Source organism: Mycosarcoma maydis, chromosome 15 (genome assembly GCF_000328475.2).
Source record: "Mycosarcoma maydis chromosome 15, whole genome shotgun sequence".
NCBI lineage: Eukaryota > Fungi > Basidiomycota > Ustilaginomycetes > Ustilaginales > Mycosarcoma > Mycosarcoma maydis.
In genome coordinates this window covers 381,684-409,349 of record NC_026492.1, presented here as the reverse complement: position 1 = coordinate 409,349, position 27,666 = coordinate 381,684, and the positions used below count along the sequence as shown (strand labels likewise).

Below are 27,666 nucleotides of genomic sequence, written 5' to 3'. Positions count from 1 at the left end.
CAAGGCATAAGCAGCGGCTGTACAGGTCGATACCATCACAAACAGACTGACAAGAACACGCCATGATGCTAACACAGGCTACCACACATGCCACCAGGGAACCAAGGTCTCAGGTGCGGCGAGTGACGTCGGTGGTCTGGCTGATTGACGATATGGTGCCGAGCGATTCCGACTGTGAGGGATGAGAGAGCGAGAGCGAGAGAGGTAGATTTGGCGCGGGGATTCATCACTGCGTTCCTGTAGGAGGAAAAGAGTATGTTCACATGCACAGTACGCGAGGTTCTGCAGGGGCCAAGGGTGACAGGCTGATAGCCGAAGGATCTGGCAGCCATGGAAGCAGCGTAGTCAGGTGTTCCTGCGAATTGGTGGCCTAGTGGAAAACCAACGAGGTGAGTTCGGCGTACTTTACTGTATTCACGCTTGTACAGTTACAGAGTATGGTGATGGGATAGGCGAGCTGATTGGTACGCTGCCAGGGAGGAGCTATTGCATGTAGCTTGCAGTCAAGCGAAGCTGTATTGCATGGCCTTGTGATCTTGATACGCAAGCAGACTGTATGGGTTTGGACTGGATTGGATTGGATTCGCATTCATGATTGGATTGAAATGGTTCGGATCGGTTCGGTTGGTATCGTATCGTATCAAGGTCTCGAAAGGGAGGATCAATCAGTACAACTTGACTCAGCGTCAGAGAAAGGCACAAGGGGTATTAGTAAATTAGCCAAATCGTAAATGTAAATCGTAAATGTAAATCGTAAATCGTAAATCACGAATCGTGAATCATTCAGTGATTGTCACAAATCGTGAATCATAATCACGATGCAAGGAGCTCAGGTCGAGTAAGTGGTTCGACCAACGTATTTATCAACCGAGCACGGAGATTCCGCTTAAGCGAGACATACACGATCTAACGTCAACTTATTCACGATTCAGAGTCGTGACCATGGTATAGAAACGCGGAAACACGAAAAGCTTGATCTTGGCTGATGCTGCGGTTGTATTCGTGATTCGTGATTCGTGATTCGTGATTCGTGATTCGTGGATTCGTGATTCAGCGAGCAAGGTCAGAGGTAGCGCTGTGCAGATGTGATGGAAGCTCTTGCTGCAAGGCACATCACAGAGGTTCCACCTGCCAAACCAGCGCTGCACTCTATTGTGCAACCACAGATACAGCTACTACTCGCCGCTTCACTCAGACACAATTGTGTGATTGTATGGGCGACTGAGCGGGTCTGTGCATGTGCTGGGATCGCGAGCTAGAGCAGAGAACTAGAGCAGAGAACTAGAGCAGAGAAGAGTGGGACACTGCCCAGCATGTGCAAGTCGGAAGCACTCACAGACTGATCAGACCACGGACGGGTTGCCTCGATGAGAAAAGTGAGCAAATCGGAAACCCCACGACTCGCCATGGTCCACCTGGCCTATTACCAGGGCAGCGACCGCCAAGACGCAGAGACTGTTGGCAGTATAACGTGGAACGTGGATCGTGGGTAGACGACAATTGTGAATGTCAGATTCATGTCGATCGTATCGCAGATGGGTGAAGGGATGGATACAGGGATGGACTGTTTGAAAGCAATCACGAATGCTCGTGGCTTGCGTGTGTGCATGCGTGCGTGATGTCGGCCAAGCGTCAGAGCAGTGAGCACAGCGTCAAGCACGAAGCTGGTTTCTGGCACAGGCAAGTGGCGACCCAACTACGAACCAATTCGGGATTCGTGATTCGTGATTCGTGATTCGTGATTCGTGCATTATTCGTGATTGTGATTTGTGATTCACGATTGCCTAGGCGAAATCTCGGCTCACACCTTTGGCAGTCTTGTTGCTTCTCTCGTCTCTCGCGTCTGGCTTGGCTGCTTGCGTTTCTGCTTCTCCTTTCATAGAGAACAACACACTCACGTCTCACCACTCACGACTCTGGCCACGCACGCGTCTTTGCTGCAGCCTTGTTACTTGTCTCACGCCTTTCTCTCTTTCGCTTCTCCGCTTCTCGGCTTCTCCGCTTCTCGGCTTCTCCGCTTCTCGGCTTCTCCGCTTCTCAGCTTGCCAGACTGCAACAGGCTACCGTGCGTCGATCAAGGCAACTGCTTGGATGCCTATCTCTGTGGCTATCTGCATCTGAAATGGATGGTCGATGCTGCCTGGCCGATCGATCAAATCAACGCGAAGCCACAAGAAGAATCGGCGGGCGCGGAACGAACCAGTCGCATGTCGCCTGCATCGCACCTTGTCCATGGATGTACAGTATGTGTAGGTGAATCTTGAATGGTCAAGTGTCAATCCACCGTCGTGCATTTTCCCGATTCTTGTTTCGTCATTCCATCTGGATCTGGATGGGATCGCGTGGCTCTTCCGTCTGAGTTGCCGAAAATTCGCCATCACACTCTCACTCACGACTGCTTCTCTCTCTCTCTCTCTCTCTCTCTCTACATTACATATATATACATTCGTGATTTATTAATACATGTACATATACATTTATTTATAGATATATATGCATTTACTATATTATACGTTAGTCATATTATGGTTGGTTGGTTCGTGGTTGTGCGTGGGTGCACTTTGATTCAGTTGATACGTTTTCCCTGTCACTTTCAAGTTTGTCCCACTCATTCTCGTTTCTGCTCGTCCGTCATAAAGACCATCATCCTCAACTTGCCCATTCTCCTCTCCACTATTCGTATTGCTGCGCGGCGTCGTTAGTGCATTTCTCTCTTTCAGCGCACGCAAGCTTGCTTTCTCGGACGCGCGCCTCGTCCCTCACCATCCCAGTCGAGCTCGTTTGCATTCATATCCTCGCCTGGCAACGCTTGGCGCTTTCGGACTATTGCCCACGCACATTGCTCGTCATCTAGCTCTTGGCCTCCCACTCGCAGCTCTTCGGCTTACTTGACTGCGCCCATTGCTATGGCTTGCTTCATCTAGCTCATTACCGCTCATTTCGACCGCACCGCACCGCACCGCACCGTCTTGATACCCATCGCTCGCTGCCAACGCTCCTTTCCGTTGATACACCATGCTCAGGATTCCCAACATTGGCCAGCATTGACCTCATTCCATAGCTTGTCAGCGCATTAGCACAAGAAGCCACCACCAGCGCCGTCGTGCTTCTCTCGTCACTCTCGCGCCATGCCGCGCAGCCTGTCAACCGACTACCAAGACAGCTCTTCCTCCTCGCTTGTCGGCCGTTTGGTCCGCTATCGCAGGCCAAGCAACGCTTCTCAACAGACCTCCTCGCTTTCTTCCACGTCTCCCTACCAGCACAATTCCTTCTCGCCCCAGCTCTCCAAGCATGCCCACCTTTCTCCCCAAGAGACGCGCTACATCTTCGAATCTGCCTCGTCCGAAGCCTCTGCCTCTCCTCGCTCAAGCAATGCCGTGTCACCTTACATCAACTACGATCGTGAGCTTCCCCAACTACCACCAGACGCGTTTGTCCATCTCGACACAAATCAGCTTGCATCTCAACACTTGGCACGCACCGACGATGAGGTGCGCTCCCGACATCTTTCCCAGTACGAATCTCTCCATGTCCTCTCGAGCCCCACCCTAGTCAAACCCGAATCCACCAGCAAGCCATCCGCCGCCTTTCGCTTCGCCACTGCCTCCACCTCGGCCGCCGTTTCAGCCGCCGGCTCCGGTCTACGCAAACTCGGCAAGAAGGCGTCAGCAGCTCGTCTACGTCGTCCCAACACCACTGCGCAACAGACAGCCGAGCTCGATACCAGCTATGCAGCTATCCGCAGCTCTTGTTCGCCTCAAAGCTTTGCAAGCGACGCCGTCTCGGTCGATCACATCGGCTCCATCCCCTCGTCCAGCACCACCTACGACTCGACCCATGCTCGCCAGCCCCGCCAGCCCCGCCTGCCGCAATCCGCCAGTAGCATAAACGGTCCTTTTGTAGATGCAGCAGATCCACAAATTGGTCTACCCTACCATGTCTCGCACAACGTCCACGTCGACATCGGTCCGCACGGCTACACCGGCTTGCCTTCCTCTTGGGCACACGTACTGCTCTCCGAGGGCATGGATAGTCAAGACATCTACGACCATCCTCACGCCGCTGCCAGATTGGTCCAAGATAAGACCGAGTACTATGTTCAGCGCGCCGTCGACAATGGCGTCGATGCCGGCGACGCACGTCGCATCTTGTCCCAAACGCTCGCCCAAGACCAGAGCCTCAGCGCCATACTCGCCTCGGCAGCTCCCTCTCGATCCACTCGACCGAACCGCGATAGCGTCCAGTCTAGCGCCAGCAGCTCGTACAGCAGCGTCCTCGAAAAGGGTTGGGACCTTGGCTCGCCGCCCAAAACCGACCATCCGGCCAAGTTCTCGCTGCTGCCCACCAAAAGTCCGCTTCTCCCCGATTTTGCTGCCCAAGACTTTGATGAGTGGTCCACCGAACTGCTCAGCTCCATCCCCTCTACCGCCAATGACAACAAAATTAACTCGTCTCAACTCTCAAAACAAAATACCCACAAAGCTGCTCGACGTCGCTCCAAGTCGCTCAGCCAGATCCCTGCTCACAACCCCCTCAGTGGCCTCGGTCTCGGCATCGGCATTGAGAATTGTGCTCATGCAACACCCAAGCACAACGTACAACGCACCAGAGACCTTCTCAGCGCTGCAGACGCCACTCCAAAAGCTTCGTCGCAGCGCATGAATGCCTCGCTTGGTCTAAGCGCACCTGCCGCTGCCGCTGCCGCTGCCGCTCGTTCGGACGCCTACGAAAAACACCAGCAAAGCATCAGCGTCGAGGACGAATTGCAAGAGAGACTACGTGAAAGTCTCGATTGGCCCGAACAAGCAAGCACACATCTCCAAGACGAAGAAGCAGCAGAAGTCGAACACGTCCAGATTGCACAAGCTGCCATTGTCACCAAAGGCGTCCTGCGACCCTTTCGCACCAGCCAGCTGAGCGCACGCAAGGTGTCGCCTTCATCGACCGGCTTCGACCACAGCCATGCACAAATCAGTCCGAGCTCGAGTGCTTCCGACGTGCAAGTGCTTCTGTCCGCTTCGCCACGTCATCGCGATGGCTTTCGCTCGCCTTCGTCGCTCTCGGACAGGTCCATGTCTCGTGCCGGCTCGGCCGACTCTTATGCCACCGCTGGCTCGCGCCCGGCCCTTGCGACACGCACAAGCTTTTTCAACGTACCACCAAGGATCTTGACCAAGGATACATCTACCTATGCCGAAAGTGTCATGACCGACTCGCCCGTCGAGACCAGCTCATCGGGCCATTCGTCGATGCGCTTACGAAGTCCATCTCTCACCGTAGCCACCTCCTCCATGGGGCACGGCAACGGCGCTGCCATTTTACAGCGCGCATCACCATCCCCAAGTCGATCCGTCAGAGACACGGCATCGCCCGAGATGCCGTCCAAGAACGGCGATTGGCGCTCGCGCTCCCCGGCTCTTTCTATCTCTGCTTACGACGCGCCAGAAGGCGCATCCTCGCCGTCAGGCGCACAGCACGCAATGCGCCATGCCAACCAAGGACCTGCATCCCTCGACGGTGGCTACACTGTTGGACAAAAGACGCGTGACAGCTGGGCGAGCACCACGCCTTCCATCACCTCGTCCGACGGCACTCATAGCGTCGTCAGAGGTCTGGCACTCAGAGAACGCCGCCAGGCTCCACCGCGCATCTACCCACCTTCCACCTCGACACGATGGGCACACATCTCGCATCAGGACGACATCAGCAGTCCCATGGGCTTAGGCTCAGCCGGCTCAAACAGGCGCATGCAGCTGTCGCCATCGCCGACGACGATCCAAGCACCCATGCAAAGAAAGACATCGGCTGACAGCTTAGCATCTCGACCGGACCGCAGTCCGATGAGTGACCACTCGCATCGATCCAAATCGAGTGTCCAGTCTGGCTTCCGTCGGCGCGAATCCGAGCTTGTCTCGCAATCAAGCCACGAGCGTTGCTCTGTGCGCAACTCGACGCGCGACTCGATGGTGCCGCCACCTCTGCCTCCCAAGCCGACACGCGGTGTGCTACGAAAACAAACCGAGTACATCATGCCCGGCGTCGATGGCTTTTACACTATGCCCTTGAACAACGCAGCTCCAGGGCGCAGCGATGCGGGCAGCATTGGCCACGCATCTGGCCCAGAGCGTCTTCGACCGCCACCTCGATCCCCCGCCCTGTCGCCCGCGTCATCTACGGACGCGTCCGACTACCATGCTGCCATCGACGAGTGGATGCGTGATGACCAGTTTGACCGCTCGCCCGCTACCACGACCTTTTGCGAGCCTTTCCTGAGCCCCAGCTTTAGCAGTCGCGACTCGCCGCTGCCACCATTGATGAAAGAGGAGATCGAGAGGCACGAGGAGGCGATTGAGCCGCAACTCAGCTCCCCGTACTTGCAACGTCGTGCGCAAATGGCTTCTGCCAGTTCGTCCAAAAAGCATCTCGCATCGCCACCAACATCAGAGTCGTCATGTCAGCGCACAGCAGACACGATTGCAAGAAAGCCAGGATCGGACAACGGTTGGCCTGTGCCAGAGCGATCACCTCGTCTTGCTTCCTTGTACGCTCCTTCGCTGGAGTTGAGCGCCGCGCTGGCGAACATTTCCAGCTTGACGGTAGCAATGCCATCGTCTCCGGCTGGTACGGTCGAAGTGATCGACGATCCGCCATCAGAAGTTTCTGACGAGAACGATGCAGAGGCGAGACTGGCTCGTCGCACCGGTGAAGAATTGGCCGAGAGCACCGGCAGAGCCGAGCTGGCGCGCCATGGTGGGCGTGATCGCGATGTTACGCAGTCAATCATTTCCATTGGGCCACGCGCGCAAGAGGATGCTCGACGCTTTCCGGTTTCGATGCACTATGCTAGTGGCTTTGAATCTGCCTCGATGCTGGGCGACGACTTGGAAGCGATGCGATCGTTCCGCGAGTTGATGCTTGCTCGCCAATCGATGGATCTGGAGGAGATGCTTACCATGCCGATGGGAGTCGCTTCGGCGCCACCGGTGCCGGCACTGCCGAGTATGCGAGAGCTGCAAGCCAAAGTAGCTGCAGCAGAGCAGATACGCGGACAGGATGCAGCACAGACAAAATTGGGCGAGCAGCAAGCACCTTTAGCATCGCCCACAAATTTGACTGTCAGCAGCGCTGCCTCGCCGAGCGTTTCGCAATTCGAGCTGGACTGTGATGTGGACGCGCTTCCTGCCAAGCTGTCTCACTTGCGCGACGCCATCCAGCTGCAAGCGTTGCGGAAGGATGTGCTGTGCAATCTGCAGATGATCGGCGATGGCGAGAGTGGGCCCGTGTTTGCAGCGCACGACGTGGTCAAAAAGCGACGCGTGGCGATCAAGGTGGTACGATTTGCGAGCGATCGGGACGAGGAGCCTTCGGCACGGCTGCTGGGACTTGGCAAAGAGGTAGGCATATGGCGACGATGCCGACATGTCAATGTGCTGGATCTGTACTCGACGGTGCTGACCAACGAAGCGATCTGGATGGTGCACGAACTAGCGGAACGTAGCTTGGCCGACGTGATCGCGTGGAAGGATGCGGGAGTGGATCTCAACGAATCGCGCATGAGTCGAATCATGGGTGATTTGGTGGAAGCGCTGCAGTTTCTGCACGCCAAGCGCGTCTTGCACCGAGATGTGCGCTCGGACAATGTCATGATCTCGAGCACGGGTGTGTGCAAGCTGGGCGACTTTACGCATGCAGGCGAGCTAAGCGCCGGTGTGAGTACGCGTCACTCTGTAGTAGGAACGCCGTACTGGATGGCACCCGAGGTGATCAAGGCGCACAAGTACGACATGCGGTGTGACGTGTGGTCGCTAGGGGTGGTGCTGTGGGAGATGATCGAGGGCGATCCACCCCGAGTCGAGTTTCCACCGTTGCGCGCCATCACGCTGACTGCAACATTAGGACTTCCAGCGTTGCGACATGCAGCGTCGCTCTCGCACGAGCTCAAGTCGTTTTTGCACTGGGCGACCGAGATGGATGCGGAAAAGCGACCAAGCGCCGAGATGCTGGCGATGAGCGACTTTTTGGCAGACCCCTGCAGCCGTGCCAGCATGGTTGCTATGTTGGAAGAGGCGCGAAATGCCGAATTCGAAGGGAACCGACACGAGGCGGAACAACAAACCGCGGAAGCCAAGAAGCGACGCGTCGAGCCAAGCGGCGATGCAGGTCGCATCAAAGACGCTTTGAGACATAGGGAGAGTTGGAGCAGCGACACGACGACCAAGGGCTAATGCCGATTCGACGCTTGTTGTTTTTGGATCGTAATCACGAATACAGCTTTGGCGATAGGATAGCGTGGCCCTTTGTATCGCAGTGTATAGACAATTGAGCGTGGGGGATGGGGGATCGTACCTTGCAGGACGATCGCTTTCTGTGCGGATCAGGGAGGTGTGAGTGCACACGACGACCATGCGCATGCACCACTTGGCTCGCAACATATTCGTACCCGGATGCCACGCCACACGGATCGATCCCACGCACGTACAAAGCGAAAGGGGCGAAAGTGCATTCCACATTCACGATTGTCTGGCACCGTGGTTCTCATTTCAGCTTATCATCAAACTGAATCAACCGACGCGGTGAAAGGGCGAGCTGAGCTCATCATCCATCATCTCCCGCCTTGGACAATCACTGGGGCTTGCAACGTCGAATCACGAGTGTGCGAGGTGACACCAAGCTCAACGCAGATACGCTGGATCTACCTTTGCTGCAACTTGACTTGACTGTACAGTCAGTTGAGTCGTGAGTATTGAGTGGAAACCCGTATATCGTTCTATAAGTTAATCGTGAATCCTGAATAGATCCTGATTATTCACATTCATGATTCGTGATTCACGGATTTTGGCGCGTCGAGACAAGCGTGCAGAGAGCCAGACACGAGACAGCGCTGTACGGCTGGCGGCTGGCTACTCACGATTCGACTCACAACTCGGCTCTCGCGCGTAACCTGGCGAACTGGAACGGGTCGAACAAATTTTGCACTAGCAGCCACAGAGTGCGAGTCTCGAGAATGATGAATGCGTGATGGACAAGCGACAGACGCTCCATGCAATCATATTCGTGAATGCGAACCGTGAATCGTGAATCGTAAATCGTGAATGGCCTGACAAATGCGAACCCCGCTCAACGCTGCGTGCTGCGTGCTGCGTGCTGCGTGCTGCGTGCTGCGGTTCTAGGTGCTACCTAACTGAAGTTACTGCCTACTGCGTTGCGTTCTCGAGTTGATACGTGTCTGTAAAGTGTGGACCGCAGCGCCTGCCGAACTGCTTTTCTCGATTTCTTGGAAGAACAGAACGCGATCATGGACGAGCACGCAGAGAGAGAAGCATTCACGATTCGTGTTGGTGATTCACAGATTCGTGATTCACGATTGTTAGGAGTCTGTGTTGGTGGGCACAACGTCAAAGTGGCGGCAGCAGAAACAAAGGCGAGAAGACGAGCGAGAGAGCCTAACCCTTTAGAAATTAAAAACAGAAAAAGAAAAAGAAAAGAAAAGTGCTGAGCCGTTTGTGGCTGAGTTGGTTGAGTCGGCCGTCAGAACATCTGGTTCAGTCACAATCACGAAATGTGAATTGGTCCGCGTGACAGTCACAGAGTTGTGACTCTATGACTGTGACTGCACAGCGGGCGGCAATCACGAATAACGACTAACGAGCCTTGGTGCTTGGTGTTCGCACGTCGTGATTCACGATTTCACGTTTTTGCTGAATCGGAATCGTTCATCGTCCATCGCGAATCACAGTCACAGTCACGAATAATCGTGAATCTGTGAATCGTGAATCTGGAGTCTGTGAATTCGTGATTCGTAATTCACGATTGGTGATATTCGTGATTTGTTATATTCACGATTCGTGATTGGTGATTCACGATTCTTTGTTTGATTGGTGATTGCCGCTCCGTCACTCGCACCGCTCTTGGCTTGTAACGCCAACATCATCCCCCTTTATATAACCACGCCTTGCGCATCTTGGAAGTGATCTTGACAGAACGCTCGTCAACGGCTCAACGTCCGATCAACCACGAACCGTGAACCACGAACTCTGCCCTGAGCCATCAAGTCGCAGGTCGACACGACTTGCCCTCCGCTTCCATCTCTTGGTACTCGGCCTGTCTTGATCCCGTATCAGCAACACCCTCCGCCAAGGCTACAGCCCGCTTCGGTTTATACCTGATTTCGTACTGCATTGCATTCATTGCTGCAATCAAAAGATTCCGTGCTCAGCATCCTTGGGGATCTAACCGCATCAAGCTTCCTCGACGCCGCCAGTGCCGTCTCTCTCTGCAAACTACATTGCATACCACTCCAAGAGTGAAAGCTGCAATTGCCTTGCGTAGCTTGGTTTTGCATCCCTGCCTGCACAACCTCCCGCCTTGGTCCATGCCTCTTTGAACCTCGCCACTTGGACCTCAGCACAGCCGCGTGCATCGACAGTCGGCTACTTGCTCCGCCCTCACCCCGGTCCTCTCTGTCTTGATCCCATTCTAAGCTCCCTATCCAGCTCACCACGTCGGCCATGCCAGTGTCAGCAACACCAACCACCGCCTCTCACCAGCGCGGGAGATCGCAGGACAACCTCCCGCCAGACTCGAGGCTTTCAACTCATTCATCATCCTCTCATCATCCTGATGTCTTGTCCAACTCGCGCTCCATGTCCGGAAGCTCTTCCATTTCGGACAGGTCAGATCGTCTGCCGTCCACGTCGCCCTCTTCCCCTTTGCTCTCTGCGCGTAGACCTAGCACCGCTAGATCAGAAGCCTCGGCAAAGTTGAAAGCCACCCTCTCAGCCGCCTCTTCCGACAAGTCGTTGGCTCAGCGCACTGCTCCCGCTGGACGCTCCGCAAGCGTCTCCAATCATGACCGTGCTCAAAATGCCACTTCGTCCATCTCTGCATCTGTCTCTGCATCTGCCTCTAGCCCCACTCCGCGTCGTCCATCATCTGGTCCAGACAGTGCCCACCTTCAACCTCCACCAAGCTCTTCCACCCTGGACGAATCCATCTCCAACCATTCCATCAATGCGTTTCGCACCGATGCCGCCAACCTCCCAGCCATCCCGGTACAGGCTTACACCCACAGCCCAAACCAACCAGGTCCAAACGGCGTCCATCCTCTCTTCAACGAACCCGAAGCTCTGAAATCATTTGCAACTCCCTACCTTTCATCTCAGACGAGCGCCAACCCTGCTCCCCTTTCAACGTCCCAAGCGCCGTTACCCACCGCCACCGCTTCCCCCAACGGCCGCGTGCGTTCCCACACAGCTGCTCCTGCCAATGCCGCCCCGTCCCCTTCCAGCTACACCGCCAATGGTTACAACTTTTCACAGAACGGCTCTCGCAGCATGCGCACAAGTCCTCAGATGCGTGCCTTGTCGCACCACAATCACGCCCTCGTGCCTTCCCTTCAAGCTCTCGGTGCCGGCATTCTCACCTACCCCAACCCCGCCAACAACGCCAACGCTACCAACGCTACCAACGCTAACAACGCCGTCCCAACCATCCCAGCTACGAGCCCCAGCAGTCATTCGCACTCCCATTCCGGCCCGCACTGGGAGCGCCACACCAGCGAGCTCACCAACTGCATCGTCGCTTTCCTATCCCCCATCCTCCCCACCGAGGAAGAGTACAGAATCAAAGAGGCCACACGCCGTCAGCTCGAGCGACTCGCCAATCGTGTCAGTCCCGGCGCCAAGCTCCTCGCTTTCGGTTCCATGGCCAACGGCTTTGCTCTTCGCAACTCGGACATGGACCTCTGCTGCTTGATGGGAAAGCGCGACGACGCTCAGCCAACTCCCCAGCACACCGCCTCCGAGCTTGTAGAGATTCTTGGTCAGCTCATCCGAGAAGAGACCGACTTCACCGTCATGCCTCTACCAAAAGCCAGGATCCCTATCATCAAGATCAGCCGCTCCCCCACCGCCGACCTGCCCTACGAGATTGCCTGCGACATTGGCTTTGAAAACCGACTTGCGCTCGAAAACACGCGTCTACTGCTCAGCTACGCCATGGTCGACCCGCAACGCCTTCGCACTCTCGTCCTCTTCCTCAAGGTGTGGGCCAAGCGCAGAAAACTCAATTCGCCGTACATGGGCACCCTCTCGTCGTACGGCTATACGCTCATGGTCCTCTTCTTTCTCACGCATGTCAAGAAGCCAGCTGTGCTGCCCAACCTCCAACGCGTGCCCCCGACACGCCCCATGAAGCCCGAAGAGATGGAGCTCAACGGCAACAACATCTACTTTTACGATGACGTCGCAGCGCTGCGCAAGTCGTGGAGCTCCCAGAATACCGAGAACGTCGGCGAACTGCTCGTCGACTTTTTCCGCTACTTCAGCAAGGAGTTTAGCTATGCGCGAGATGTGATTTCTCTGAAATCAGAGACTGGATTGTTGTCCAAGGACAGCAAGAGCTGGAACGCCGAGCTCTGCATCGAAGACCCTTTCCAAGAGGGATACAACGTCTCCCGCACCGTCACCAAGGACGGCCTTTACACCATCCGCGGCGAGTTTATTCGTGCCAGCCGCTTACTCACCAACACGCGCGGCCAGAAGATATCGGTTCTCATCGCCGAGCTGTGCGAGGAGCGCGAGGACAGCCTCAGCCGTGCTCCTGATGGGCCCACTCCTCTGCAGCACTATGCGTACAATTCACATCTAGCTATGGCTCCAGGAAACGGCGCTAACTTCTACGGTGCAGGCCCAGCTGGTGGCCGTCACTATCGAGACACGTACGGCACCCATCGACGCTACGATGCTAGCAGCATCAGTGGGTATGGCGGCAGTTTTGCCTTTGAGCAGATGGCACGCGGGCTTGGTCAGGGAGTCGCGTACCCGCCTACGGCTGCGATGCTGGCACCGCTATCGCGTACACATGGACTAAGCCCCAAACCGCAGCCGCCGCGCTTTGCGGCCGCCGCAGCTGCCAACATGCACAACGCCGCAGAGGCAGGGGCGTCGTTCAGCTCGGCTCAAAGCGACTCGGGCGGCTATGCTCCGCTCGACTTCACAAGAGCCAGCATCGGCCATGCTTCGGCGCGTACTTCGCCCTCGTTCAAACACGCTGTTCCTGCGGGATTCTCGTCAAACGGAGCTGGCGCTCAAGAAGCTTTTGCGTACGGCGCAGAGATCAGCTTTGGTGCTCCGGCGCTGGCTTCCACTCGCGACGATCTGGGCAGCACGCCGCGCGGAAAGACATCTCGCTCGTTCTCCGAGACGCTGAATCGGTCCAAGTCGTTGCCTCGCGCTGCTGTCTTGGCGAATGGTGGTCATCACCGGTCTCAACCGGCCGGTAACGCTGCTGCTATGTCATTGGCGCCTCATGCGCATACCGTAGCTGGATCGATACCCACGCCTGCGCCAGCCACGTTCTACGAGTCGGGTTCACCGCAGTCGCTTGCGCCGGCGGAGCTCGAGTCGCGGATGGCCACACTGTCGGTACAGCAGGCGGCGGGAGCATCGACGTCGGGTGCAGAACCGGGACGGCGCAGGTTGTCCAACTCAAGCCAAGCCTCTTCGTCGGCGCACTTTGACAGTAACAGCGCCAGCGCTAGCACTCGGCATTGCTCATCGGCGAGCTCGCCATGGTCGTTGGGGCCTGCAGTTGTGGAGGGTAGGCGGGCGTCGCACCCACAGCACCAGGCGGATACGCACACGCTGGTGCAAGAGTATCTGCGACGAGCAGCTCAACTCGGTACGGAGCCAATGCTGTCTATCGATGCGGACAAGCTGGCGCTGCGGGTGCAAGATGATGGGGACGATGAAGAGGCATGCTCGGTGATCAGTGAGGCGACGCTGGACGAACTGGCGCGACTGTCAGAGTTGGACGACGTCGAGTCGGCTGCGAGTCCTGAATGGCGTGCTGCCGAGGCGTCGGGGGAGAACGTGGCTCCATCCCCGCCGACGAGTTCGCTTCGGTTGCCAGAATCGATCTTGCAACAGGCCAAGCGCAGGAAGGCTCAGCAGCACAAGCAGGTCGCAGCGGCGGCAGCAGCAGCGGCGACCAGTGGCATCGCCAGGAAGGATCGTGAGAGCGCAACGAGATAGGCTTGGTCTGTAGTGCAACCACTCACAAATGTAGCAGACCTTGTGCAGTTCAAAGCGTGACGTCTGTCATTCACGATTGAGCGAGAAGACATGGTAACAACAAGCACAACCCGTGAAGTGTGGAGTGTGAAGCGTGAAGCTCGGTGTAAAGACTGGTACAGGGTGAGGCTCATGCACTGGCGGTGTCACAGCTAAAGCTAACGCTAGCTAGCGTGTAGCGCACGTGCACGTGACAGTGTGCAGCACCAGCGCACCACATGTGCATGAGCGATGGGCAGGTATGGGTGCACCGCGTCGGTGTACAAGTGGTGTATGAGTGATAGCTGCTACACGAGCTGTGTCAAGGGGCTGTATTCGTGATTCGTGATTAGCGGTTGATACACCTACAGACTTGGCGTGAGCACGTGAACGTTTATGAGTCAGGCGTGAGATGAGTTATCGAGTCAGAGTCGTAAGTCACAGAGTGTTTGTTGGATTCAAGTCGTGAGTCGTGAGTTGGCGCTGCAGAAACACGATTCACGATTCACGATTCACGATTCGAGGCGTGAGATGTTTTCTGGTGAATTCAATTCACAATTCGTGGTTCGGAAGTCGGCTTGCTCGTGTGGAGGCTGTCGAATGTTAGTCTAATCACGAACACGAATCAAGGTGGTTGCCTGCAACGTACCTACTCTCAGCTCAATCGGTCTTGTCACTCGAGCCAAAGCACTGCATGAATCGGTATGCGGTCGCGTTCAGATCGCGATCGCGATCGCTCGCACTCGCAGCGCAATCGAGATGAGAGCGATGCCGCCATTGCACTGCGTTTCGGTGCGCCTCTGCTGACACGCGAGGACTACTATGTTCGGAGTGGCGAGTTCAAAGCGTGGTTGTCGTTGAGGGGGGTATTTCTGGACGAGGTGTCGTCGAGCGAGGCACGAAGGTATTTTGATCGGTTTGTTCGGCGGTGGAATGCGGGTCGGTTGCAAAGCGAGTTTTACAGCGGTCACATAAGGAGTAGTGGTAGTAGTGCGGGTACGAGGCATACATGGGGGTTTACCAAGAGCAAAGCATGGGAAAACGAGAGAGAGAAGCTAGCTGCGATGCGCGATACGGTTGATACGATGACCAACGGCGAGAGTCGCGGTGCGATCGAGGCGCGAGATGCCGAAACGCACGCCAAAACGTCTCGAGACGAGCATCTATCTCTGTTGGATCAACGAGCTTCGCGCACGATTGGCTCTAGCAGTACGCAAGTGAATCGAGATGTGGATCGACAACATACCGCCACGATCGCTCGTATCGCTAGCATGGACCGCCAACAACGGGAGCGCCAGAACGCGTTGGATGAATACGATGCAATCCAAGGCTGCGCCACCGGTCGAGATCGCATGCTCGAACGAAAACGTCAGATCAACGCCGACAAGCGCGCATTTGCTAATCGACGTGACGACGGACTGGAAATGGACGATCGTGAGCTGTACGATCCCGCACCCACCGCGGATCACGCTTTAGCAGAAACAGCGAGTAGCAGACACCTCGCTAAACAGCAAGGCGCCGAGCAGAGGAGCGCCGAAAACAGCCAAAAACTCGCAGCGATCAAGCGCAAGGACGCGCAGACGATGGCCATGTTTCGTGCGCTAGCCGCCGAGAGGTTCGGTAAGCGCGCACAAACACGAAACAGTCACGAGTAATACACATTCGTGATTGCTCCAGGCATGCAATCTCGAATTCGCAATCACCAATCGTGAATGTCGTTGAATCAAACATGCCACCAGATCGAGTGTCGAGACTCTTGAGGTTGGGATCGGTGCCGGTGCATGAACCCGTCCCACATCCGTGTCCGTCTGGTGCAAAACGTGAATGTGCGGACAGCAACACAGGAACGCGCGAGAGCGGGAACACGGGAACACGGGAACGCGCGAACGCGCCACGTTTGACAGCTCTCACTTGCAGGACACACAGTCACGAGTTGAAGCCCACCGCCATGCGCGCCAGCACCAAGCATGAGCGTTGGTTGTGCCCACGGTCGGATGTCGAAAAATCCCAAATCACGAATCGAACCCCACGCTCACCACCACCGAGTTAGTCGTGAGAGCAAGTTTGGTTTGGCTCACTTTCTTCCCCCTACTGACGCTTCACGCTTGCAGACTCAACATGGTTTACGGATCAGAGTGACTTGCACAATCACGAAGGCGTCACTAGGCGTGGCTTAGGCCCACCGTCTGCTCTTGCATGGCGCCAGGGTTACTTGGCAGCCCGTCGATGAGCGCGACAAATATTCGAAACCGCAATTTACGACGCAGTCGTCAGTCTCAGAGTCCCGCTCGCCGCATTCGTGATTCGTGGTTACGAGTCGTGAGTGGTTTCAAGAGGCAACGCTCCGCTGTGCTGCGATTGACGCTCCGCCCAAGATGCGTTGGCCTGGATCGAATCACAATCACGAATCACGAATCACGAATCACGAATCACGAATCACGAATCACGAAGGATGTGGTCGCGCATTGGTACACGGACCGGTGGCTGCAGGGTCTCTCAGCGCACGCTCACGCCACTGCATGTCGCCTTGCACGGTTACCGCCATGTGGAAATCGTGAATGAAGCCTGGACGAGTTTTGCCGTACAAGCTAGGTTGTCAGGCCCCCTGGTTTCATCTCGCTGTACTAGCACACAGCAGGCTAGCTCTGGACGAGGCTGCAGCCGTCAACGTGTTCCGAGCGTGCCTTATTATCCAGTTTGGCTTTTGGCAGTCGTGAGTGGACAAGCCAAAGTTGACCAGTTGGCACGACCGCTTCATCTCAGACGACATTCGATAGCTTTCAAGCCTCGCTCTTGTCGACGTTTCGGTGTCACCGTGTGAGCAGGCGTCTCATAACCAAGATGCGCGGCGCGGGTAACATCACTTCATCCAACAACTCTCTATACCACGGGTGCAACGCATCTGCTTCGCCCACTTCGACACGCAGCGCCAACATGTGCGTCACCACAGCTCCACCGCTCCTCGCTTCCACCAGCATCACGATAGCCAAACCAGCTCTGCCGAAACGCTCGGAAAGAAGACGTTCTCTTTTCGTTGAATCGCGCCCATCGTTTGACGCACCACCACTTGTGCTTGCTTGCACACTTCCTAGTTGGGTTTCGGCGATGGCGGATGTTCCGCAGTCGGATGCTGTAGGCGTAGACGAGCGCAAGAGAGCAAGTACGACTGGTGTCGCACCACTCAATATCGGCAGAAACCACCTCGCTTTCACTGCCAACACGTCGTCATCGGCTTCGACGAGCGCTCCAGTCTCTCAGCCTGTCAGCAGTCGTGCTTCCAATTCGCGCGCTTCTCCACAAATCATCGCTGTGAGACCAGATTCAGTCGCGTCCAACCTGGTGGATGGCATCGGATTGCACTTTGACTCGCCCGAGCCGCTCGCTCTCGACCTCACGAGTTCCGCAACGCATCACACGGAGACGTCGATGTCGACATCGACTCGAAACTCGTCGGTATCTTGGATATCTGGCTCCGGCACTTGCACTTTGTGCGCAAGTGATGCGTCCACTTTGAGCACCACTTGTTCGGCGCACTCGGCTGCGCATACTTCACCACCTTGGTCCATCTCGTCGTCCAGACAACGCGGTAGTCTTGTGTGCGCCAAATCGCACGATGCTGCTTTTCAGCGTCCAGTCCAGCTCCCAGAACAGCGGAGAAGAGCTTCGCTGCTCACCGCTGTTCCTATGGGCTTATCCAAAAGCCATCAGCAAATCATCGATGCTTGCCCCGCCGTCTTCCAAAGACACGAGGCCGAGCGCTTGTTCCAGAGTATAAGGGGGCTGATGCATGAATTCAGCCGGATTGGGTTAGGTGAAGGTCAAGACGAGCATGTACGCGAGCCGCAACAGAATGTCACTCCGAGTATCAGCATCGACACTGTCGCAGCATGCGCGCAAGTAGACAGCACAGCAGAGGCGGTTCCTCAATCTCATTCGTGGTCGCAACAGCACGATCAGCAGAATCTGGTACCTCCCTCCGCCCATCTGTCCCACACCACGACTGACGTCCAACACAGTACTCCACCACCCACGAAAAGTCTCTGGCATCTCTTTCGTTCTCGCTCACCTGCATCGACTTGCGCACGTGCAACTTCGGCGTCCTCGTATTCCTCTACATCGTCATTCATGGCTCGATCCACATCGCCAGCTGCGAACAATCCGCGCACCTCGAACACGTCCAACTCGAGCTTTTCCCTGTTCAGTCGCAAGTTGCTCGTCGGTTCCGCTTCCGATGTCGGCTGCACCAGCACCACGACGGACCGACTGGCACGCGCTCGACTCACGCGCACGCGCGTCGATGAATGCGCTTTGGCCGAACTCATGGTCTCGTGCGCCGACGCGAGGCACACCTTGAAAACCAGCAGCTCCCCCGAAATGCTTCGAGAGGCGGGGCTCAAGTTGGAACGTGGATGGAGAGACCAATTGGCCGAAGCGCACGAGTTGAGAACTAAGCTCGAACTGGTCGAGAATACAGTGGAGGATCTGGACGAGGAGAATCATGGGTTGAGAGGGCAGTTGGGATGTTTGAGTGAGCAGCTCGCACAAAGAGAGGAGGAGAACAGAGCGCAGAGCGCCAAGCTGGAAGAAGAGTTGCAGAGCGTCAGGAGCGAGGTGCAAGAGGCGAGTGAGATCGAGCGAAGCGCATGGCAGGTGGAGAGAAGCGCATTGATCGCTCAGTGGATGGAGGAGAGGGCGATTACGGCTGGTCTAGGTGTGATGTTGGGTAAGACACGCGAGATCAGGAGCCAAGTCATCGCGGGCGAGGGCGACTCAATGGACGTACAAGCCAGTCTGGTCCTTGATCAAGCGAGCGATGATGCGATTGGTGCCAACCTTGCCATGCACGTGCAAGAGGCTCTTGTACATGCTCGAGCGCTTCAAACCGAAGAGCTGCTGGAGTGGCACTCGGCGTACGAACAGATCTTGCGTTGTTCAGAACATCGATTTGCGCAAGCCGAAGCTGCACCACCGTCAACGCTGGTCGACGAGCGTGTGTTACTGATCGGCTCAGACGAGCGATTACTCTGTTCTATCGTTCAGCGACTTGGTGCTCTCGGCTTGACACGTGTGCTGGTTGCCACTCCGGTCTCGCGTCCACTGTCGCCTTGTTCGTCAGCCGTCTTGAGGGAATCCGGCATACAGACCATCACCTTCGACCTGATGGTGGACAAGATTTGGGCGAAATTCGTCCATGTCGCGCGGGCCAGGTTGCGTGGCGATCTGGATTGTGTGGTCAACGCGTTTGATCGACTCACAGTCGACGAGCTCGGTGCGCTCGGTGGCCTGGTGCGAGACCAGTGTGTCTCTACGTCGACCAAGCCGTTGAGCGTGGTAAATGTGGTGTACGATGTCCAAGGACACGCTGGTGCGATGCAGTCCATGTGCACAATGGCGATGATCGGGCTGTGTCGTTCGCTTTCGATTCATCGTCACGAGAGCAAAGCAGCAAGTGCGGTGCGTCTCAATACGGTGGTCTCGGAATGTGGCGGCAAGCATGTTGTGGAAAGCATTGTTCGGTTGATCGACCCTTGCTGTTACACTGCCGGAGCTGTTGTGCACGTCGGTGGCGGGTGCGTGAGCTGCTTGGGTGCGCCGCTGTGCTCTTGCACAGCACAAGCCAGTGGAGCACTCGTGCACGCCATGCAAGCTCGCGATGAGCGAACAGGCTGGCTCAGCCAGAACAAACGCATTGCCGACTGCGACTTGTGGGAAGCCATACAGAGCGAAAACTCGGCTTTGAAGGCGAGGTGCGAGCTGCTGGAGCGACAGCACATCCTGGCTAACGCTCGACGCGTATAAGTGTGAGTGTCTTTTGCATCTCGGCTTGTTATGCTTCTATCCCTCACCTCGGCGCGACCAATCTCGAATGTAGTCGGCTCAGATCTGCACTCGTGTCGCACTGTGCTGTTTGGTTCAAAAGCAGGTGTACGCAATGCAGAGCTTCCCGCATGTGCCGTCTAGACCAACGTGTACGAAGCGATAGTTTGACGGTAGCAAGATTATGCGCCGAGCAAGCGAGAGCTCACAGATTGCGAAGCAGCACAGTTGTACATGCTTGTGACGCACGAGCGGGAAAGCGCGGTGTGCACAACCAGATTGGATTTCTAGATGAATGTTGGCTGTGTTTTTAAGCAATATGTAGTGCAGCGAGGGATGGTTGGGCTCTGGGCTCTGGGCTCTGGGCTCTGGGCTCTGGGTTCGCTTACACAGCCTTGATCTGGTCCTTGATGGCAGACTTAGCCTCATCCTTGGCAGCAACCACTTGGCTCACTTTTAAGCCGGTCTGCTGTTCCACGCTGTGCAAACCGGATCGGAGACCTTGCTCGGTCTTGTCCTTGAGCTCATGCATGCTGTTTGTCGTGGAATCCAGGTACTTCTGAGCGTGTTTCTGCCAAGTCCTCCTCTGCTCTGTCAGTGCTGGAGCGTACTTGTGCTCGACTTGCGTGTAGTACGCACCCAGATTCGAGGCGAGATTCGGGTTGAAGTAGTTCAGACTGACGACCAGCGCGAGCGGAGGCGTGAGCAGTCGCACCGGGAACGCACGGTATCGGGTGAAGATGCTTCCTGCCAGAGTGGCAACTCCGACGTAAAGTAGACCGGGCGTGAGAGGTTCGGTGGGTGGGATGATCGATTTGACCTCTCCTTCGATGGATCGCTCGACGCTGATCCAGCGATCGATGAGCGATCGAACCGAACTGCGTGTGTCGGCTGTGACGTGCGAGATTGCACGTCGTGCCGAGCCAACTTGACGCTCAAGCTCAGTCTGGACAGGGACAACTTCGACCTTTGCATCAGGTTCCGGGTAGATCGATAGCTAATGTGCGGCACAAACATTGCGCACGAACAGCGGTTGGAAATTATGTGCGCAACATTGAGTGTCAGTTGAGTGAATCGTCCTGTAGTCAACTCGCAGTCAAGTGCACCAAAGCACAACGCTCGTTGAATGTCGGACGCGACCAGCACATACCTTAGATGCGTCGCTTGAGCTCGCCTCGTCGTTGTAGATTGGCTTGGCCACCAGAGTTGACGACGTTGCTCCGATCATGGCGAGCGAAACGCCTGCTGCCACCTTGGCAGAAGTCGAGCGCGCCTAATCATGTGCATCGTCAATGTCACAGTAAGTCAGTGTTAGCCTCCGTTGCTCCTCTACGCCGTGCAGCGAGTGTAGTGTCTTGCTCGTTACCTACCGATGCTGCCAACATATCCACTTTGAACACTGTGCGTTGCGTTTGATCCCTGACGTGCTGGCTAAGTTGTCGCCGAATCGAGCTGAGCTATTGATCCAAGTTGCACTTCGTTCCTAACTGTGTGTGGATAGTTCAAGCATATATGTTGCTCAAGCTAAAGCGCAACGGGAAGAAACCAATCAAGCACATCCACCCATCCGTCTTGCACCTTCGTATCATAAACCGCATCAGTCACAAGTGCCCAAGTGCCAACTCAACTCGTCTGTGTGGAGTGTCGCGAAAAGCCGATTTCGGAAGAGCCAGGGCTGCGATCATAGTGGCTGACTGATGGCACGTGACAATCGTGAATCAGAATCGTGAATCGAGGTTATAAATCACGAATCACGAATTACTCATGCCATCATTGTGCAATTCAGCAATGTAACACCCCTCACGTCTTTGCTGTCTTCGTCCTCGTGCCTGTGTCCTTGTCCAAGCGCATGCTTTTCGTCGGCATCGTGCATAGTCTTCAGGCGTGAGTTCATGGATCTTGCTCAGAATGTACAAGTCACACTTAAAAATGCAGTCACGAGTGCGATCCCCAACAAACACCAGAAGTGTTGTAGAAACACACATGACAGAGCGATGAAACACGAAAAGGTTTAGGCACGAGCTGGTCTAGCTGGGATTAGGATTGTGATTTACTTCCGAGGTTGAACAACAAGTTTTGCTTCTGAGTGAATCCAATAAACGAAAAGGTGAAAAGGCTTTGGTGATTATGGTATATTTTGAGCCCCTTTCCAGGACGATGAGGAAGCATGATTGTTGTTTGTCTTCACATCACTAGCGTCGCTCTTTTCACAAACTGAGCAATCCGAATTGTGCATGTTAAGCGAGTAGGATGGTGTAGGATTAGCGGATGCGATGAAGAGAGGAAACGAAGACGACAAAAGGAGAGAGATTGTTCATTGTAATCGAGCGAGTAGCTTCAATCAGGAAAGAGAGCGAGCAGTCACGACCAAAACGATTAGGTACATGCAATGCAAGATGCTTAGTTGATCGAGAGGGGGGTGCACGAGGTCTGGATCAAACCGTTGTTGGCGGAGCCCTGGCAGCAGACGGCGGTGTTCTTGCAGGTGTTCTGGATAGCGATGGCACCACCGAGGACACCGACAGGGATCTGCTGGCAGTCAAGACCGATAGCACCGTCGAGAATCTGGTTGAAGGCAAGGCCGAGACCGGCAAGGGCGTCCGAAGCATCCTTGCCCTGCTTCTGCTCGTTGAGAATCGGAGACAAGTGATATAAGATGGTCAGAGTACTATTCATCTGTTAATGTATTGCCGAAAAAGCTGATTACTTACGACCTGAGAACAGCACTGGGCCTGGCCAACAGCACACTGGCCGTTGCCGTTTTGCTCGGAGGAAGAGGTGGGGAGAGCCGAGGCGACAGCGGCGAAGGCGGCGAGGGTAGCGAAGATGGTCTTGAACTGCATTTTGAAAGTGTGTAAAGGGGAAGCTGAAGAGCTAGAGAGTGTGGTTGGAAAGTGTAGAAGAGTGGAGTGGAGTGGAGTGGATGAGTGGATTGATGATGAAAAGGAGAGGAGGAAGACGCCATTTACCTTTGTCTTTATACCTTTCGATGGCTGCCAGATGATTGCATTCTAGGATCCTGTAGCGTGATACTCCTTTCTGCGCTTTGTCCCAGGGCGAAGCGTGTCGTTGGGCTGCCATGTCTCGAAAGCAGACCACTTGGCGCTTAGTCGGACTGATCAACAACAGCATCATCATGATCATCATCATCAACAACAACAACAACAACAACGTCTGAATCGTTCGAAAGGCATGTTACCAGTGTCGTGCTGTGCGAGCTCAGTGCCAAGCGAAACTGATCATCTGTCTTTCAGGACCAGAAAGACACAGGTTCCATGGGCTGATTCAGCCCCGTTTCCGGCGAGCCAAAGACACTGCATGCGCACCAGATGACAGCGCCACCAGGCTTGAAACTTAACTTGCATGTTTTGGAATCAAGCGAGAGCGTCAATCCAAACGAGATAGAGTTTGTAAAAACAAAATATGGACGGATTCGGAGGACAAATCAAGGGCACGCAGATAGCAGTACGCAGAATACGGCACTGAGCGGTGGGCTGGACAGAGAGCCAGGAATGAGTGAATGTAAGCGATGCTGCAACATGCATTGATGCGGAAGCAGTAACACGATGCATAAGCGAGGGATGGAGACTGACGAAGGATGGAAAGGTAAACAGCTACGTTGACATTCAAGCTGATGCAGCACAAAGGTTCGTATTACACAGGTGCGCAGCTTGGCCCACCTTGCTGGGAGCGCAGTGTGCATCTGCAAGCCTCCGAGGTGGCTGGGAAAGCATGTCAGGTTGTTCGAGCAAGCGTGCGCAAGTACAGGCCAGGCTCGGAAACGTAATGCACAAGCGTATGGTGGTTTTGTGAGGCAAAACATCGGTAGGGTCATTTGCTGTTTGCTGAATGTCCCTTGCGATCGCTGCCAAAATCCGCCGGGACGTAGGGGGCAAGTGGACGCTTTGAATGAGTGGAGTGATTCTGAGATGCTCTGTACAGGTGAGCAATCTTAGAAACGCTAGCCGCTTGTCTGTCGATGAGTGCAGCGCATCGTAGGCAGTAATACTCTGTGACTGCGCGCGCCAACGCCATGCACGACCTTGACCCCACGCCCGCCAACGCACAGCAGCATGTAGTCAAAGCCCTTGACTGCGCCAACAGTCCCCGCATCAGAACGCAGCACGCGCTCCCTGACTTGAGGTTGACGCGCGTCTTGACAGCTCCTCGCCTATCCCGTGTCCTGTCGGAATCGTGAATTGTTATGGGCTAACTTATTTGCACCGAAACATTTTTAGTTGTTCCTACTCTGTGACAATCACGAATTTCGAATTTGAGATGTCATACTCACCACGTTCAACAGATGGCTGTAGCTCACATTCCACAGTTTGCATCACATCTCGCTCTCTCTCTCTCTCTCTCCCTCTCTCTTGTGCTCCAAAAATACGCATTCTTCTCGGCGAGATGCACGAAGGTTGAGCACAAACGGGTCATCCACTCACGACTCAAGCTAGTGCAGCAGCGGGCACAAAGTTGGCAACTAGCTGTGTTTCCCGTTCCGTAGTTGCAGCTCCCGTTTCGCCACTAAAATGTATCATTGATTGTTTTGTCTGCGTCTGCGTCCTATGACCTAGTAGATGTACAGGAACATGGCTAGCTGCACGTTGCACCTGCATTGTTGTTCTCCGTTCCTATGTCACATTGGTGATGCAACGGGTGGTTGATGACAAGTTTTTTCGTGAGGCTGGCTTTGTTTGGAATCAATGGTACATCACTTCTTGCTGTTTTTCTTTTGGTGACGGACGGCGAATTCGGTCAAGGAATAACGAAGGAATGTGCTCGATAGGTTGACAGCAAGAACGAATCAAAGATATCGATTCGCTTTACGTCGATCTGAGCCGTGCGTGCTGCACAAGTTGCATGGCATTTTAGGCTGGCTTACCTACTCGCCGTCGCCTGATCGACGTGAGACTTTACCCGAGATCAAGCCACCGTACAGCCTGATCGACGAGTCTGTTCGAATTCGACCCTCTTCCACGTTCTGTTGCAAGCCACTGTTCTTTGGCCAAGCCGAATGCTTGCCGCGTCACAGACATCTCAGCGTTGCGTCTCCCTGCAGGCATTGCAGACTCATGGACCGAAACCGGCCCATCTTGTTTATGAGAAGGCGTTCATGGCCCGTGTTCCAAATTGGTCGATCATCAAACAAGCTTGACGCAAGCTGGTTTTGTGATGAGTTCTCAATCGACAAAGCGAACTTGATTGGCATGCCGGTACCATCTGTCTGTTGAGCGAGTTTCTCGAACTGCGGTTGTCAAGGTCGCCTGTTCCCGCTCCGTTGGCTGAGTCGGTGCAATCACACTAAGCGCGCGCAGAGTTGGACTAAACTGCGGAGTGCATCTTGACAGCCATTGTGCATGACGCAGCAGCAATAACAACGAATCTGTGCTTCAATCTCGGCTTTCTCAATCATCCTACGGAAGCTATCGCTTAATCCATAGGCACGCAGATTCGCTCCGCTTGGCACCGAGGCGACTTGACTCTATTAGACCCGAATGCAACCGCCGTTGCGCCGCTAAGTGCCATGTTGTTTTATTACACTAGAGTTAGCGCGTCCCCCGCATTTTTGCTGTATCGGAATCCATTCCGTGGAAAAAAAAAAAAAAAAAAAAAAAGAAAGAAAAAACCAATCTCGAATCGTGGCTTGGAATGTGATGCACCTGTGTTGCTTCAAAGGTGTGAAGGCTGCGTGCTGTGGTTTGAAGTTTTGTAAGTGGGACCCAGTACATTTCTGTGCCAGGTCCAGAGCCTGCTAGCCAAGATCCTGTTCATCATCTGCCGTCTGCATACGTTTCGCATCTCATCTACGAGCCCTGTAGAGCAGACACATCTATCTAGGTAAGCCCGCCATTTTCAATCATGTAACACCTGCGACCGCACATGCCGAGCCGCGTCTCACACATGTGATATGTAATCTATCCGCAAACAGACCTCGGCGATCCTGGTTTGTTGGTCAAGATGCATGTTGGAATGCTTCTATCCGTGTGCCTCCGTCCGCCTGCGTTCGTTGGGCAGCCGATGCGCGTTTCTAAATAGACATTCACGATTCTTGTACATGACTGTTTCCATCGCCGTCGGCTCCGACATCGTACAAACGGACAAAAACAATGATGAACGAGTAAGTGTGCTGTCAAGCAATTCACGATGGATCGACTAGCATGTGTCGAACTCTCCAAATACTGTATAGTGACGAGCTGAGTTGGGTTGCGATCAAGAAATCACGTGTCGCATGGATATTTGGCTCTTAAGGGAGCTCTCTAAGATAACTCGATATCGGCGCTGGAGAGGAGTACGTGGCTATAGACAGCTGAGAAGGACAGTAGACAGATCTTTCTCATAGCACCGTGGTATCCGAACATTCTCGATTTTGCATCGGATACCCTCGTTCCGCAAATAGACAATCTCACTTGAAGACGCAAGAGTTTTGACTTGGTGACTGAGTTCAATCGTCAAGCGAGTATCTACGTTCGGCAGGCCGTCTTTGTCCAATCGCCGCAATCGTGGATCAAGCTGTCTTGAATTGACAGACAAGCGATTCAGTCAGTCTGACAATGCCGATATTGCTCCGAGCGAAATACTGTAGGTCAAATCGTGAATGTCTGCCCGACGTGCGAAACAGGTACCCCAATCACGGATTCGTGCGAGTCCTCGCCCAGTCTCAAGAGTAGCCACGTCGATCCACTTGCGTCTTGAATAGTGACGCGCATCCCGAAGCATCGTGCACGTCCTTCGATTTGGGGTTTTTTGGGTCCTTGGTCCAAGATCGTAGCCCCTGTCCGCTTGGTTGCCTACGCACCCTTTTGGAGCAGCGGCAGGTCACAATTGATTCCTAGGACGCCCCCCGGTGATGTCCGATCGAGTTGCGCGCTTTCAGGGATGTTTGAGCCCTTTGGTGTGTGGGACAGGAACCGCAGTCAGCAGGTGCTCGTGCCAAATGTCGCCTCATTGTCGCTTGATAATTAGACGTCACGCAGAGAGGCCTTTTGTTTGAGGCAGAAATCTGTGTTCACCATCCTTGGTCTAGTAGCGAGCACATGGAACAGAAGACCGCCGTCAAAGCCGCAATGACGAGGTGGCGGGGGGAGAGAAGGGAACACCCTATACCTTCTACCCGAGAGAACCAGAGAAGCTCGCATATCTACGTTGCACTGCGGAACTAGGCATGGGGAGAAGCCTGCATACTTTTAGAACGTGTGGTCCACATCTTCCGTTCCAGGGCTCACAGCGACAGCAGCGTCGATAGAGCGCTGCTTTGGGCATTGATGCTGAATTTCCGTGGCTTCCAAGTCGGACCCATACTGTACTTGGCGCTGGCTTAGCCAGAGCACGAACACGGGAGCGAATAGCCTACTGTTAGAGTAGGTAGGCGCAGGCACAACAGGAAATTTGAACACCAATGACAAGTGGCTGGTGATGTGTGGAAGGAAACGGCTTTGAACGAGGGTCGGAGTAAGGACGGCCCCGGCATAGAGTATTTGAACGGCGCGAAGAAATGGCGGATACCGAGGACGAAATTTATACAGTCGTGAGTACTTTCGCAGACCTCGATGTGCTGAGCTGGAGTGAGAAGCATCGCCACACGTTGCTGAACGAATCGAGCTCTCAAGCTTGCTCAGACCTTCCATTGCAACCGCACAGCCTCCCTCGCTGAGCTTTCTTGATCTGCAGTATACTCTTCTCACTTTCCTGTTCCGCACTTTACAAACCTGTTCGCTGAAAGGGTTTTATGTACGTGTAGAATTATCTCAGTCTATGGACACATTATTGAGACGCGCAGCAAGGACAGTGCTCAAGCCAG

General features: G+C 54.8%; 7 protein-coding genes across 7 annotated transcripts; 4 read left to right on the top strand and 3 right to left on the bottom strand.

Annotated features, from left to right (window-relative positions):
* Window positions 1-3,128: 3,128 nt before the first annotated feature.
* Window positions 3,129-8,225, top strand: UMAG_05014 (uncharacterized protein; the record flags this gene model as incomplete). The annotated part of the gene is made up of 1 exon (XM_011393006.1): window positions 3,129-8,225. One exon carries the CDS (start codon window positions 3,129-3,131, stop codon window positions 8,223-8,225), a length of 5,097 nt encoding a protein of 1,698 aa, XP_011391308.1.
* A 2,283-nt stretch (window positions 8,226-10,508) lies between these two features.
* UMAG_05013 (uncharacterized protein) lies at window positions 10,509-14,033 on the top strand (the record flags this gene model as incomplete). The annotated part of the gene is made up of 1 exon (XM_011393005.1): window positions 10,509-14,033. One exon carries the CDS (start codon window positions 10,509-10,511, stop codon window positions 14,031-14,033), a length of 3,525 nt encoding a protein of 1,174 aa, XP_011391307.1.
* A 722-nt stretch (window positions 14,034-14,755) lies between these two features.
* Window positions 14,756-15,706, top strand: UMAG_11565 (uncharacterized protein; the record flags this gene model as incomplete). The annotated part of the gene is made up of 1 exon (XM_011393077.1): window positions 14,756-15,706. The coding sequence occupies one exon, from the start codon at window positions 14,756-14,758 to the stop codon at window positions 15,704-15,706; it is 951 nt and encodes a 316-aa protein (XP_011391379.1).
* Window positions 15,707-16,892: 1,186 nt separating this feature from the next.
* UMAG_11564 (uncharacterized protein) lies at window positions 16,893-19,850 on the top strand (the record flags this gene model as incomplete). The annotated part of the gene is made up of 1 exon (XM_011393076.1): window positions 16,893-19,850. One exon carries the CDS (start codon window positions 16,893-16,895, stop codon window positions 19,848-19,850), a length of 2,958 nt encoding a protein of 985 aa, XP_011391378.1.
* Window positions 19,851-20,253: 403 nt separating this feature from the next.
* UMAG_11563 (uncharacterized protein) lies at window positions 20,254-21,253 on the bottom strand (the record flags this gene model as incomplete). The annotated part of the gene is made up of 3 exons (XM_011393075.1): window positions 20,254-20,865; window positions 21,019-21,141; window positions 21,239-21,253. The coding sequence occupies 3 exons, from the start codon at window positions 21,251-21,253 to the stop codon at window positions 20,254-20,256; spliced, it is 750 nt and encodes a 249-aa protein (XP_011391377.1).
* Window positions 21,254-22,268: 1,015 nt separating this feature from the next.
* Window positions 22,269-22,711, bottom strand: UMAG_11562 (hydrophobin 2; the record flags this gene model as incomplete). Its single annotated transcript, XM_011393074.1, has 2 exons — window positions 22,269-22,493; window positions 22,580-22,711. The coding sequence occupies 2 exons, from the start codon at window positions 22,709-22,711 to the stop codon at window positions 22,269-22,271; spliced, it is 357 nt and encodes a 118-aa protein (XP_011391376.1).
* A 4,341-nt stretch (window positions 22,712-27,052) lies between these two features.
* UMAG_05009 (uncharacterized protein) lies at window positions 27,053-27,493 on the bottom strand (the record flags this gene model as incomplete). Its single annotated transcript, XM_011393004.1, has 1 exon — window positions 27,053-27,493. One exon carries the CDS (start codon window positions 27,491-27,493, stop codon window positions 27,053-27,055), a length of 441 nt encoding a protein of 146 aa, XP_011391306.1.
* Window positions 27,494-27,666: the final 173 nt, after the last annotated feature.